Source organism: Lontra canadensis, unplaced genomic scaffold (assembly GCF_010015895.1).
Source record: "Lontra canadensis isolate GAN:19392208 unplaced genomic scaffold, GSC_riverotter_1.0 scaffold35, whole genome shotgun sequence".
NCBI classification, from domain to species: Eukaryota; Metazoa; Chordata; class Mammalia; order Carnivora; family Mustelidae; genus Lontra; species Lontra canadensis.
Window position 1 is genome coordinate 13,843,820 of NW_022631029.1, and position 16,420 is coordinate 13,860,239.

The window sequence follows — 16,420 nt, forward strand, 5'->3', positions numbered from 1 at the left end:
CCTGCCCATTTTACCGTTCTTCCCAGAAATATCCATATGCTTTACTTTCTGCAAATGCTGCCCCAATTCAGCTATAAAAATATTTAGGTTCATTGTTTTGCTAATCACCTATTTGTTTTGCTCCTATAGAGAGATGTATTTGATAAACATCTAAAACTTAGTACTGTACTTAAAAAACCCTGAAACTGGCCATCTGTGGGAAAGTAATGGTAAACCACCTTAGAGCTGGCATGTGCTACACACACTTGGGTCCTGAATATGTGTCAAATAACAATGGAACATATGTGTAGTGAGCAAAGAAAAAAATCTAATGCAAAATTCCAGTTTAGAGGTGATAAACAGACAGGAAGATTATAAAACAGATGCCAGGAAATTTTGTTAAGGCTGCAGATATCTTCCAACCTGTGCAAATAACTTGGTAACATATTTTAACTTATAAAATATGGGTTTGGGGCAATAGAGGGAATGTCCTTACCTCTCTAAGATGTATGTTTTCCTTCTCCTTCTGGTCTAAAATCACTTCTAAGTGACTGACTTGAGACTCAGCCTCTGCCATCCGTCGTGTTCGTTCATTGTCATCCTCGAGACTTTTAGAAGGCAACCCTTTACTTTGCAACATCTCAAGAAGCTTTTTAATCGACTCGTCTCGGGCATTGAGGGTCTGTTTCTGTGTTTCAATTCTCAGCTCCATTTCCTCCAAGGTCTTCCTTAAAAGGAACAGCTCTTTAGCTTGTCTGTCATGTTCAGCTTGGAGCCGCCGGAAGTTCTCCTCAGTCAGCTCAATGGTGAAGTGCTCAGCTCCACGGTTGCCACTCTCTTGCTGCAGGAGGTGATTGAGGTCTCTCTGGGTCCGAAGCTCATCCTGAAGGGCTTGGATTGTCAACTGCAGGTGCTGTGATAAGAAAGATGGAGCAGGAGAGGAGAAAGAAGGGGGAAAAGTCAATGGAAATGCCAAGCGCTATTTGCTACTACCAGACTATGAAGATGGAATGTTAATCATGAGGTAGGTCCAGAGGGCCAGCCGTTAAGTCCTCCAGGATGACTTCAGAAGCATGGGACAGCACATGGAGAGGGGGAAATTAATTCAGTGATGCTTTCTGAATGTCTCAGGAGAAGAGAAATGTACACATACACAGAAACAATATATTAGTGTCAGTCACAAGGGAAATTATACATCTACAGAGTTTTAATTGAGGAAGTGGAAAGGGTTAGAAGGGAAAGTCTCACAAACACACCTTCTTTAGGCCCGCAATGCTCCAGACTCAGTATTCCTTGTTTCCTAAGGTGTTCTTTATTCTACTATCCATACTTTCAATGATAAATGCATTTCCATTTAAAAAATGAAAATAATAGCATCCACTACAAGTAGACACAAACAAGGACTTTATTTTTTACAAATAAAGCTGTGAACAGGTTTAGTAAACAGGATTACTGCATCTGCAAGCAAAAGGGAATAAATGCAGACAGACAGACACAAACACACAAGGAGGTGAGGCTGTGCAGAGCAAAACAAACAAGCTGCAAAGAGTGGACAAACCTTGGTTCTTCTGGCATCCAGTAACTGAACAGCATGGGAAATGGAAAAAAAAAAAATGAAGCAAAAAATAAACACAAAGAAAAGTCCAGTGCAAGCAAAGGATATTTAACAGAAAGAATCAACATAAAATACCTTCACAGAGGAAAAAAAAAAAAGAAAAAAGAAAAACAAATTCTTATTACAGCAAAGATCCATAAGCTACACAAAATCTATAGCACTGCTGTTTGATAAACATGGTCAAAAGAAAGAAAAAAAAAAGAAGAAGAAGAAGAAGAAAGTGAGGTTAATTCCAGCTTTTGTTTTCTTAAATCTCACTGACCCAGGAACCCAAAGTCTTCAGTATACTACCAGGGAAGAAAGAACAACACTCCAGAAGTATCCACATATTATTCCAAGTCACCATTTCAGCCAAAATCAGAGTGAAAACACCAAAGAAACAAAACAGTTACGGTTATGAGAAAAGAAACAATTGCATGAGGATAGTTGGTGAATTCTGCAACACCTTCCCCACAGGGTCAACCCTCAGGCTGGTCTGAACAGGCAGTCATAAGCTAGAAGGCATTTTTGTCCTAGGAATAAACCAGGGCACTTCCAAAAGAGTTCATTCAATCACCAAACACACACTCCTGCCAGCAGACCAGACATAACACTAAGCAAGGGAATCAAAATGAACACAAGGCATAGCTCCTGCCCCCAGGTACCTCACAGTACTGTAAGCCATAAATAATACTATGTCTACGTTACATAAATATTGGAGTGCCCCACATTTTGAAATCTTTCTGAACTCCTATAGCTGGCACCCAGAGGTGTTGAGATCTTTCTGAGTCTGGTCTATGCCCAGAGATTAGCACTAAGTATTGCAACATCTTGATTAAACTATTTGTGGATCTATTTCATCTTCCATTTAAGAATATCCATTGAGACATTCCCAGAGCACAAAGAACAAGTATTCTCTTTCTCATCCATGTGCCACAGTGTCTCACAGGGCAGTGACTGCGAGTGAGCAACTGGTATGTATTTAATGATGGTAATTATGAATTTTTTAAACAAAATTCACTCCTGTAAAGTGTAAAATTCAGTGGTTTTTAGTATATTCACAGTGTTGTGCAACCATCCACACGATACATTTTAGAACATTTTCATCATTCCAAAAGAAGATGCAGGATACAAAATTAATATAAAGAAATCTGTTGTGGGGTGCCTGGGTGGCTCAGTTGGTTAAGCATCTGACTCTTGATTTTGGCTCAGGTCATGATCTCAGAGTCTTGAGATCAAGCCCCACATCAGGCACTGTGCTGGAAGTGGAACCTACTTAAGATTCTCTCTCTCCCTCTCTCTTTCTCCCCCCACAGCCATCCTCACTCTCTCTTACTCTCTCCCTCCCAAAAAAGAAAGAAATCTGTTGCATTTCTTTAGACTAATAATGAAACAGAAGAAGGAGAAATTAAGAAAACAATCTCATTTACAATTTCACCAAGAATAAAATACCTAGGAATAAGTTTGACCAAGAAAGTAAAAGCTCTCTACACTGAAAACTCTAAGACACTGATGAAAGAAACTGAAGGCAACACAAAGAAATAGAAAGATAGTCCATGCCCATGGATTGGAAGATTTAATATTGTTTGTTCACTTGTTTGTTTGTTTGTTTTAGAGAGGAAGAGAATCTTAAGCAGGCTCCACACCCAATGTGGAGCCAACACAAGGAATGATCTCATAACCCTGAGATCACAACCTGAGCCAAAATCAAGGGTTGGACACTTAACTGACTAAACCACCCAGGTGCCCCAGGATAATTATTGTTAAAATGTCCACTCCACCCAAAGCAATCTAGATTCAGTGCAATCCCTATCAAAACATCAATAGCACTTTTTCTCAGAACTAGAACAAATTATTCTAAAATCCATGTGGAACCACAAAATACCCCAAATAGCCAAAGCAATCTTGAAAAAGATGAATAAAACTAGAAGTATCACAATCCCAGATTTCAAGATATACTACAAAGCTATAGTAATCAAAACAGTATGGTACTGGCACAAAAGTAGCCATATAGATCAACTGAATAAGATAGAGAGCTCAGAAAGAAGCCCATGCTTATATGGTCAACTAATCTATGACAAAGGAGGCAAGAATTTAAAATGGGGAAAAGACAGACTCTTCAATAAATGGTGTTGGGAAAATTGAACACCTATATGAAGAAGAATGAAACTGAAGAACTTCCATACTGTTTCCCATAGTGGTTGCACCAATTTACATTCCCACCAACAGAGTAGAAGGGTTCCCTTTTCTCCATATCCTCAGGAACACTTATTTTCTTCCTCTTTCTGATAATAGCCAGTCTGACTGGTATGAGGCGGTATCTCAATGTGGTTTTGATTTGTATTTCCCTGACAATCAGTGACTTTGAGCATCTTCTCAAGTGCTATTGACTGTATGTCTTCCTTAGAAAAATGTTTATTCATGTCTTCTGCCTATTTTTTAAATCAAGTTGTTTTTTGACTAGTAATTTATGTAAGTTATCTATATATTTTGATATTAACCCCCTATCAGATAATAGGATTTGCAAATATCTTCTCCCATGAAGTAGGTTGCCTTTTCATTTTGTTGCTGGTCTCTTTTACTGTGCAAAAGCTTTTTATTGTGATATAATCCCATTTGTTTATTTTAGCTTTTGTTGCCTGTGTCTGAGGAGACTGACCAGAAAAATATTGCTTGATGTCAAAGAGCTTATTGCCTATGTTTTCTTCTAAGAGTTTTATGATTTTAGGCCTTACATTCAAAGCTTTAACCCACTTTGAATTTATTTCTATATATGCTATAAGATAGTGGTCTAGTATCACTCTGGCATGTAGCTGTCCAGTTTTCCCAACATTGTTCATTGAAGTGTTTGTCTCTTCCCCATTTTATATTCTTGCCTCCTTTGGAATAGATTAGCTGATCATACATGTGTGGGTTTATTGCTAGACTCCATTCTATTCTATTAATTTATGTGTCTGTTTCCATGGCAGTATCATATAGTTTTGATTAGTATAGCTTTGCAATATAGTTTGAAATCAGGAAGTATGACCCCTCCAGCTTTGTTCTTTCTCAAGACTGTTTTGGCTATTTGGGGTCTCCTGTGGTTCCACACAAATCTTAGGATTCTTTGTTCTATTTCTGTGAAAAGTGCAATTGGTATTGTGTTGGAGACTGCACTGAATCTGTAGATCGCTTTGGGTATGGACATTTGAACAATATTAATTTAACAATATTAATTCTTCCAATCCATGAGCATCTTTCCATTTGCTGGTGTCATCTGAAATATCTTTCATCAGTGTCGTACAGTTTTCAGACTACAGGACTTTCACCACCTTGATTAAATTTTATCCTAGGTATTTTATTATTTTTGATGCAATTATAAATGGAATTATTCTCTTAATTTCTCTTTCTGACAGATTATTAATATATAGAAAAGCAACTGATTTCTGCATGTTAATTTTGTATCCTGCAACTTCACTGAATTAATTTATTAGTTCTAATAGGTTTTTCTCTTTTTCTATTCATAATATCACATCATCTACAAATGATGACTGTTTCAGCTACTCCTTACCAATTTGGATGCCTTTTATCTCTTTTTACCTAATTACTGTGGTAATTATATGTTAAATATATGTTCTAATAATATGTTGAATAAAAGTAGCAAGAGTGGGCATCTTTGCATAGGCTTTGACAATTGTTTTCTTTCTTTTTTGCAGTGAAGTGCCTCACTTAAGATTTGATTGCCAAGACATTCACTTTAAAGAGGCATCCACTTCAATGATGGCTACCTTGAATAAATATATTATCAACCACAGGACTAGATAAGAGACAGACTGCCTGCCCCAACTGAGGCTCCTTTGTTTTAGAAATTTTGGTTGATTTCAATAACTGACCTTTTAAGCCACTTGTTTTTTCTCTTCCCACACTTTAAATCTCCCCTCTTGTGTTTTAAATTCACCAATAAAGAATGAGCCCACAAAACCCCCCATCCTTGACCCCAATAAAAGCAGAACCAGACCCATGCACTCTCTACCCATGACCTCACCGTATGGCCCCACCTCTGCTGCACAATTTCCAGGTTCTTTAAATGATAAACCTCTATTTTTTTTCAAAATTTCTTGATGGTTATTGTTGAAGGGCATCTTGCAATCATACTAAGAACCACAAGGATAATCCAACCACAATACTGGTTATTGATAAACTGAGACCAGTTCAAAAGAGATTTATGAGATGATCTAGGTTTATTTGGAAACAAACATGAATTGGGATGATCAGACTGGAAATCATCCTTTCTGAGAGTGACCAAAACTGATTGTTTCTCTTTTGTGGTTCACAGGCTGGCCAAAAGGGAATTCCAAGGAAAAATTGCCAAAATGTTTTGAGCACAGACAGCAACATTGGAAGACAATTCTGTAAGTGGTCTGCCCCTTTGAATGGGCAAGTTGCCTATCACCCTGATCCTGTTTCCACACCTGCAAAATGGGGATAATCGTGTTTATCTCACAGAGTTCCTGCAAGGAATAACTAAGATAATACATCAAGGGCCAGGTTTGAGAGTGAAGGAAGAGAGGAAGTTTGGTAGAAAGGAAGGAAGAAGGAAAGAAAGTAGAAAAGAATGAGAGGGAAGAAAGAAGAGAGAAATGGAGGAAAATTGATCCATTTATCCATTCAATATATATTTACCTAGTATCTCCCTTAGACTCACAAAATTATAAAGAAAGAAAGAAAGAAAGAAAGGAAGGAAGGAAGGAAGGAAGAAAGAAAAGAAAAGAAAAGAAAAGAAAAGAAAAGAAAAGAAAAGAAAAGAAAAGAAAAGAAAAGAAAAGAAAAGAAAAGAAAAGAAAAGAAGAAAGAATAGTCGATCCATGTTCATGGTCCATGTAGATAAGTAAACTGATAGTAGCTTTACTATGTTATGAGGGCTGTAACAGAAGTCACAGCCAGATGGCTAGAAATTCAGAAAGGATGTCACCCAGCCTGGAGACATGTGGGAAAACATCCCAAAGAGCCACCACTGAGCTACATCTTGAAGAGCAGTTGAGAATCAGCCCCATGAAGAATGATAGAAAGAGAAGAGAATGTATAAAAACCCAGAAGCAAAGACAGACCAGACCTGTCAAGGAATAGTAATAGAAAAAACCTGATTAGAGCTTGCCACATGCCACACAATGTTCTAAGCTTTGTTAATCCTCACAACCACCTTGTGAGGTAGCCACTGTTTAAGACCTCCATTTAATTGATGAGAAAATGGAGATGCAAAGTGGTTAAGTAACTTGCTCCAGGTCATCCAGCTAGGGAAGTGGCAAAGCCAGATATTCATCTAGGTTGTCTGATACCAACTCCCCTGCTCAAACCACTATACCATCTAGCCTCTGAACCAGCACAAATACTTCAGGATGCTGGAAGAAAAGGATGTAGGTAAGGGGGTAGAAGCTGTGAGAGGAGACAGACAGGTTAATTATGACAGTTACAGCAATTCCTAAAACTTAAAGTTAGCCATCTAGGCTGTTTCTCATTCAAAGATTGTAATGATAGATGCTTCCAGGTTGTATATTTATTAATAAGCAAAATCTACTTTCTAGGTATCCATTTTATTGGTAACTAAATGACTTCGGCATGACCAAATACAATCTGATAATCAACCTAAAATTTAATTTTCAAATCTTTCTCAAGTTCATGTGTCATTTAGTTTTCATTCTTTTTTAAAATATTTAAAATTAGCAGAGATCTGTTCCTAAAAAGGAATTATTGAGCTAAATGCATGTACCTTAGAGAGTCCTGATCATCTTTCTGCATCATACACAGGAGGATGGGGAGGGGATCTGAAGCAACCTCTCCCTCTGTCTTTCTCCTCCCTCACTATTCTACTTCTAAGAAATTCAAATCAATCAAGTTTCAAAATTCATTTACCAGATAGCCATTTCTAGTTAGATATTTAACACAGGCAATTTCTATTTTAAAATATAAAACCACATGTAATAATCTATTGAAAAGAATATCCTCTCTTTGTCTCAGTTTCCTCATTTGTAAAAGGGGGAGGAGAGTAATAATTCCTAATACACAAGATTGTTGTGAAAATTAAATGAGTTAACACATACCTAGCTGTAGAATGTACCAAGTACAGAGTAATCACTTATATCAGTCAGGATAAGCTAGGATATGCTGCCTTGACAACAGCAACAAAAAAACACATTCTGAAAGACATAATCCACTTGACACACTGATGACACAGAATCAGAACTTGAAGATCTCAAAGAGACCTTAAAGGTTAGCCTGTTAACCTCATTTTACAAACAAGAAGATCAAATCACACAGGTTAAATGACAGACCCAAAAGAGCAATCACATTGTCAAAGCCAGAATTTCAGTTTCTGGGAGCATGAAATCTTGGTTTCTAGGATCCTGAACTCCAACCTTATATATATTATAGTAACCCTAAGAGTAGACCAAAAGGGGGTGGCTCTCTAATTTAACAGATTAGGAAATGGCAATGGTATCTCCTACAGGGAGGCTGAAAGATGACCTAAATCATTTTACCAGGTCCCACCCAATAGATTAATAGCATGGGACCTCCAAGAATAATTTACTGAGACTTCCTTTCTACATCTTTGAAATTAGACGGTTAGCTAATTAAAATTGGCTAATAGTATACAAGCTCGATAAAAACTAGCTCTAAAAGATCCAGATAAAATACAAATGAAATCTCTAGCAAAGCCAAACACCTTCTCTAAGGGCCAAAAATTGAGAAAAATAATGCACAGTTTTCAATTCTGCCCTTCCTAGATTATTCAGTTTCTTCAGACTGAATCACCTTCCCCTTCTCAACCATGAAAGCACATTTCTTTTAAGGCTGTAACCCAAACCCTACTGGATCAATAATCAAGAACATTCATTTTAGTTTGTTACCTACATCAGGTAGCTACCTACAGACCAGCAACCTGTAAGGTTGTATTCCAGGGCCATCTCTTTGGAAACTCCCAGTGATCATTATGGTCTCAGTTTCCCAAAGCTTCAACCTCTCCTTCTGTGACTTCCATTCTACTGCATCTGGAGAGGAAAGCCCTTCCAATGTCCACCTGCACTGGGATAAAACATTAGCAGGTGATCCAAACTCATACCTGGGTCCCACTCAAACTGCTATCAACTTAGCACTTACGGCACATGTGCAACAGGTGGCAAAACTGTTAATTCCCTTTAAGTACAAAAATCAGTCTGTAAGTGGAAGGGCATTCAGAAAACTTTTTACGGCCTACTCTACGCTCTAATTCTGGGATCATTCTCCAGTTGTTCTCAAAGAATCAAAGCTCAAAAGGCAAACTCCCTTCTCCACAGCCTGCCACTGAGGACAGCACAGAAAGAAGCTGTGTCACAATGTCATCCAGACTACTCTTCATAGTCACTCTGCTAGGAGTACAAATAGTACAACTAGAACAGTATTTATCCTGACCTGGCCTTCAACCCAGTTCTTTTTAACCTTTTCCCCTGACACTTAACTGCATACTTTGAAATCTGCCCTGGACAGTAAAGACTATCCCCATCTCCAGTCCACATAAAGAAAACAAAAGTTTAGAATCATTGGTCTATCTTATTTAAAAACAACAACAACAACAACAACAACAACAGGTAAACAAAATGGAAGCTTAAAAAGATTAGTCTGTCTAACTGATTCCAAGTCTCAGACAATAAAGGAGGTCATAATGACTTCTGCTTCTGGCATCATGAAAGGCTATGTCTTCTGATAAGCCCTCTTACTACAAAACAGCTAGACAAAAGCAAATAGATCTTTCAGAGCATTGCTGTGCTTACAAGAAAGTAAAGAGTATCTCCAAGAAAGAGAAAGATTGAGAGAAAGAAAGTGAGCTTTTCAAGGGCACATTCTGGGCCAAATTTGCATTATACACCCCCCCAAATCTAGCACATAATAGGTATTCGATAAACAGTGAAATATGGACAGAAAGATGAGAGGACCAGAAGGGAAATTGTCTCACCAGATGGTCGGCACAGGGGAACACTGTGACAGTGAATATGTTTCCATTCCTCTTTGCTTTGCTGTACTAGACTCGGGGTGGGAGAGTGTGGGGCAGGTGGGGAGGGAAGGGGTGTCCTTGACCTCAGATTACTCTGTCCTGTTCTCTCCTCCAAAACTCAAAATGCCTCACGTCCACCAACTCACTCATCTGACAAGACTGCTTTGACACTGCCAGCACTATGTCCACTTCACAAGAGGATAAATTGGACTGGCTTAAGGGATTTGACTACAATCACATTGTTAGCAGATATGGGCCAGTGTCTAAAACTGAGGTTTCCTCCAGCCAATTCTAAAGTCACCCCTGCTATAAAAAATACAGAGAACTTCATTATGCACAACTCTCATAAGCTCCCATAGTCACTTAATCTTGAAAAAAAAGTAGACAATAAAAATATAAGAAACTAAGCCATACTTGAGTTTATATGGAAAAGGGGGAAAATATACTTTGCCTTAGCCAACATTCAGAAGAATGACTTCCAATAGCTACTGGAGTCAGAATCTAATCCAGATTTCTGAATGTCTAAAACACAAAAAGGTAAATAGAATGAAAATATAATTATATATGTATGATGTGCATGGAACACACAATTATTTAAATAGGGACTAGCCAGATGTTTAGAATCTACTGAGTCTTATCCCCAAACATGGAAAATATGAGTTCCTGGCAAATTTGAAAAAATTTGTGACCTTAAGCTCTTTTCCACACTATGGGGAAAAAAAAAAAAAGATAAAGTTTTGTACTATAAAGCAGTTTAGGGTTTCATTGCTATGAAAACCGTCTCTGAGCTATATAAAAATATGAATTGGCTTATATCCAAAAGTCTTGAACTTTTTTTAATAAATCCATACTCCTTCTCAAGCAAGGGCTTAACATAACTCTTTCAAAGAAAACAGAATCTCTTTGCAGACAACTTGGCCTGCTCTGCTTCTCCTGTGACTTTATTTCCCTATTTATCATTTTTTAGTTTGTCTCTAATCAAATTGTAAGGGCAGGTTCTCTGATCCCTGTTCCCATAATCCCATGTGCAGGATGCACAGCACTCCTCATGGCTTCAAACCTTCCACAGACTGTGTCATGTGTGTGAAAAGACAAACAGCAGACGCTGGCTAAAAACATGTGGCCCCAGTGTGCTGTGGAAGGGTTGCTCTACTTAAGAACAGTATAAAAAGATTAATATTTAGACATATGGTCCTAGGCTTTCTCCTTTAGGATAGATGGAATAAGCACCTACAGCTAATTGAGAATATTGATGGGCAATTTTTAAAAATCACCACAGCGTGAAGATCCTGGAATCCTCAGACATATCAGTGATAACTGCAGAATCCACTTTGGTCAATAACATGACATTTTGTCAAATTCATAACACTAGTGTGGAAAAGACCTATTGGCATTTGCTTTTGTAAGCAAGGAGTTCTGGTTCTCATACAGAACAATACTATAAGGTGGCACAGTATTGGAATATCGTACCAAGCTAAGAGTTAAGGACTTAGCTTTGCTAAGTAGCTTTGCTACTGACCAATTATATAATCTGGGGGAAATCAGTAAATTTGTCTGGGCTTCCAAGAACAGTGGTGATGAGCTGGGTTTTGAATCCTGATCTACCTATTATAGCCTATGTCACCTTGGACAAATTACTAAAGTACTTTAAGCACTGAATTATTCATCCATAAACAGGAAATAATAATTGTAACTAATGTACAGGGTTCACACAAAGACCACATGAGATGTTCCTCACATAAGTGAATAGGCCCATAAAGCAGAAAGCACTGGGCCTGGCACATAATGAACATTCAGTAAATGTTCACTATTATTACTATTGACATGGTGGTGGTGGCTAGAGGCCCAGAATTAAAATTTCTCTCCTTCCTCCCATTTGGGCAGGGAAACGAAATGAGTATAATGAACATCAAATAAATGCAACAGTGGGAAACCAAATGCTAAGCACTTTGGCATTTTTTAAATAAGGGAAACAGGAAACATTTGTTTTAAGACCAACTTAAAGATGGCTAAAATTGATTTCCCATTAACTGGTCTATAAATAACTCTACAAGGGGCTCTCAGGAATAACAACATTTCTGTTTTGAAAGTCAGGGTTTTTTCCCTACTAGTAGCCAGTAATACATAAGCAACTATAGGATAGTGGCATCCCCTGCTGTTGACACCATTCAACATGTTACAGGATGAATGAATGGATTAATTAATTAATTAATTTAAAAAACAACTTTAACAAATATTGATTTTTTTTTAAGATTTTATTTATTTATTTGACAGAGAGAGAAAGACCACAAGTAGGCAGAGAGGCAGGCAGAGAGAGGGAGGGAAGCAGGCTCCCCGCCAAGCAGAGAGCCCGATGCGGGGCTCGATCCCAGGACCCTGAGATCATGACCGGAGCCGAAAGCAGAGGCTCAACCCACTGAGCCACCCAGGCGCCCCAAATATTGATATTTTTAAATATGTCTACGGAAGCAACCCAAAATAGGTCATCATGGAAACAATAGTTAAAATTGTAGCTTTTCTATTATTAATAACCACACACAATTAGAGGACAGCTTGTTCATTTTAAGCAAATCATTAGTGTGAATGACATTTTAGTATCTTGATTACAATTTCCTTCTCTGTCCACAACATGTTTATTTGGCAAAACTGCTAACCATCTAAATATTTTTAAGACAGGTAAGAGGTTTTACCTAAATTATTATCATCTCAAATGGCTGAGTGACATGCACTGAACTATTAATTTTTCCCTACTCTGAAGCCACATGGTTCCCTCAGCCAAACTGTAGTCCTTTTTATTCAAAATTTCAAGAGATTTTTCCTGAATACTTTACTCTCCTGCTTCTCTCTGCTTCTTGTGTCACTTCTGGGAAGGGGGATAACTGACCTCCACAAAATTCAGAAAGTGGTCCTTGGACTAGCAGCATTAGCATCTTATAAGAAAGGTAGGATCTCAGGTCCCACCTGAGCCCTGCAGTATCAGAATCTGCAATTTCAGGTTTGAGAAGCACTTCTCTAGACTTTAAAAAAAGAAGAAGAAGAAGAAGAAGAAGAAGAAGAAGAAAGGAGGAGGAGGAGGAGGAGGAGGAGGAGGAGGAAGAGGAGGAGGAGGAGGAGGAGGAGGAGGAGGAGAAGGAGAAGAAGAAGTTGTTTCAGCCTTACTACTGTTTTAAGAAATAATTATTTGGAAATAAGTGGGGAAGGAAAACATCATGAAAAGAGTATTGTGGTATAGTCCTCAGAAGTATATTGAAAACTTAGTTTGTGTGAGTCATAAAATCTCAGTAAACTATGAGTTGTGCTCCCCAATATAAGACACTACTAGATAAAGCAGACAAAATGGAATTTTTTCATTCATTCAATCATTATTGAGCTATGTGCTATTTAATGGATATACATACTAAGTGTCCTCTCCAAATCAAAAAAGAAATCCTGCCAGCTTAAATATAAGTAAACATTATACATGTAATATATTTTATTATATACATAAAATACATAATTATATGTTATAAATAATATATATTGCTACATATACCCTTATTTTTAAGAAATATATAATATCTGAATTTTAATTCTGTACTGTTATTTACTGTTATTATTTAAAAGGATCTAAGGGAAACTTTCAAGAGTCATCTGAAATGAAAAAACTAGGCTTTACAATCAATTGTTTTATTCATTTTCAGTCTTTTTTTTTAAATATTTTATTTATTTATTTGACAGAGATAGAGACAGCGAGAGAGAATACAAGCAGGGGAAGGGGGAGAGAGAGAGAAGCAGGCTTCCTGCTGAGCCTGGGGCTTGATCCCAGGATACCGGGTTCATGACCTGAGCCGAAGGCACACACTTAACAACTGAGCCACCCAGGCACCCCTCATTTTCAGTCTTAAATAGCATTTCCGTATGCATGTCTGCACTCAGTGAAATTTTAAATGACTGGGAAAACCATGAGGAGTCTGAGATGAATCTTCTTTTTCATATTATAACTTGAACAATATAGGGAACTTGTACACTATAGAGAAAATGTTAATATATTGCTTCCTAAGTATCCTAATCACTCAAATTCTCTTAAGTGTTTCCATTTTATCAGTGACTAGAATCAAGAGTCTGAACCTTCATTTCTTTCTCTGGTGTGAAGCTGAGATACCTACAGGATCCAGACAATGTCTATGGTCTTTAATATTCTACGTGTAATATAAATATATATGTAAAAAAATGTGTGTGTATATGTGTATATACATATATATATATATAGAGAGAGAGAGAGAGAGGGGGGGGGGATAATGAATGAATGAATGAATGAATATTCCATAATCCACAAACAAAAAAATGGCCAACATAATATAGGAAAGTAGTATGACTAGACAAGGAAAAAAAAACTAGGAAATACATCATAATGATCATTGCTAAGGAGAGGGGGATGGGGAATTACTGCTAAAGAATATGAGGTTTAAGAGGTGATGAAAGTGTTTTAAATGTATATACTAAAAATCACTGAATTGTACACTTTTAAAGGGTAAATTCTATGACACATGAGTTATACCTCTTTCAAATATTAAAAATGATAGGAGGTGGGAGCATTAAGATGCCTTTCTTGGGGCACCTGAATGGCTCAGTAGGTTAAATGTCTGCCTCTTGATTTCGGCTCGGGTCATGATCTCTGGGTCATGGGATCAAGTCCCATGTCAGGCTCCACACTCAGTGAAGAGTTGCCTTGGAATTCTCTCTCCCTCTCCCACCCCCTCTGCGGCTCCCCCCCACTCATGTTCACTTGCCCTCTCTCTCTCTCTCTAAAAAAATACATAAATCTTTTTTTAAAATCTCGCTTAAAAGACGCCTTTCTTTGTATTTCCCATTTTCATTTACCAAATATTTTTCCAAGAATAATTTTTGAATTCCTACTGCTATGTTTATGTCTCCCAAAAATGCATATGTTGAAACCTAGTCTCCACTGTTATGATATTTGAAGGTGTTACCTTTAACAGGTGATTAAGTCATGAAAGTGGAGACTTTGGAAATGGGAATGATGCCCTTATAAAACAAGCCCCAGAGAACTGCTTTGCCCCTCTCACCATGAGGACACAGTGAGAAAACAGTTCTCTGTGAACTAGGAAGTAGGCCCTCATTAGACACCAAATCTGCCAGCTTGGACTTGGATCTTGGACTCCAGACTCCAGAACTGTGAGAAATAAATGTTGGTTGTTTATAAGCCATACAGGCTATGATATATATATATTTTTAATAGCAGCCTTAATGGACAAAGACACAGGCCTCATCACTTCTAGGCTAGTTAATATTCTTTGAGTTGCAAGCCAACAGAAATTAACTTGACCTGTCTTAAGCCAAAAAAAGGACTGCATGAGAAGATATTAGGGTATCTCCCTGCATCAAAACAGCAATTGTAAAAACAAAACCCAGAAAAAGAAGGGAGCAGGACACAGCAGGAAACTTTGTGAAAAGTTTGCAACTCAGTTTCAACAACTCCCTGATCAAAACTGTAAATATCCAAGAGCCAGGTATCCACAATGAATCAATCAGTTGTGGCAGCTGACCCTGCCCACCAGGAGCTACTCCAAGGGAAATTTTCTTTAAAGCTAAGTAGAGATCCCAAGAAGAATCCACCACAATTATAATTAAAGATTTTAAAAGAAGCAACATATGAAAAATATAAAAGTGCTATAGTTATGTTTATTCAGGGTAAGGGATTCCAAAAGAGCAATATATACAAGACTCAGGTGAACTTCATGGTACAGACATAACCATGCAAGTTCAAGTTTCTAATATCCAGAAAAGAACATTGAGAAATTTAAAGAGTATTAGAGATTAACAAGACTTTGGAAATACAAAAATAATTAATTTGGCAATGAAAGTCCTAAATATTTTATTGAGAATAATATCTCCAATTGAAAACCCTCTCTTTGATATCAGAGGCCTTGAGCTGATCTCCAACTCGATCTGATCATACACTAGCTGCAGGGTCCCACAGCCTTGGGAGGACTGTATGACACTAACAGGTTACTTCTGTTTTCTAGGTCTCAGTTTCCAGCTCTTTTAAAAGCTGCTAAAAATACAAACATCTTACAAAACCATGGTAAGGTTAAACAGATAATGCATATCAGATATTTAGCAAGTCCCATTTTAGCCCACAGGAAGTCATCATTTTTAAAAGCTACTGTTATGAATATACAAACCCAGACTGCAAACCCTCCCCAAATGCATGGAAAGAAATAAAAGTAGAGTAGGGGAAAAAATGTAAAATTATGTTTGCCTGTATAATATACAGAAAAATCCTTTCACCCAGAGGAACTTTCTGGCTTGGCCACTTTGTATTCTAACCTTTTAACAGCAAATAAAATACTTTGAAAGAACCACCCAAGATTTCCTACAAGCTCATATATGCATTTTAAAGACACAGCAAATATTGAACAACAGAAATCACTGAACACTGGTGATGAAAGGGATCAGAAACATAATCATCTTTGCTACTTTTTACAGGAGGATAAACTGAGGCCCAAAGAGGAGGCCTCTTGTCACTTGAAGCCACAGCGGAGATGGCAGCACTGCCAGTTATAAAGCCCAGACACCAAACTCTCAGCACACTGCTGTGTCCCAGTCTTTCCCTTCTAATCCTATGCACCAGTTTTATTTGGTCACTGAACTGCAAAAGGATTCTGTTACCACATAATTAGTGTCAGGGTATGTGCAACAGCTGCCACGAGCCAGATTTCCACACTGGAGTCAAACATCTTTGGCCCAGACGTATCTCTTCCACCACACACCACCGATGGTACAGCTGCTGTAACCACAGTCCATACCCCAGCGGCTCCAATACTTCAGAAGTTGGAACA

General features: G+C 37.8%; 1 protein-coding gene across 4 annotated transcripts in view; it reads right to left on the minus strand.

The window, feature by feature from the left end:
* ERC2 (ELKS/RAB6-interacting/CAST family member 2) overlaps positions 1 to 16,420 on the minus strand; it is a 907,860-nt gene that overhangs the window by 733,802 nt on the left and 157,638 nt on the right. For all 4 annotated transcript variants that reach the window (XM_032868346.1, XM_032868345.1, XM_032868344.1 and 1 more), the window contains exon 3: positions 476 to 892. In XM_032868346.1, the coding sequence (XP_032724237.1) occupies positions 476 to 892 (417 nt within the window). The remainder of the gene's footprint in view (positions 1 to 475; positions 893 to 16,420) is intronic.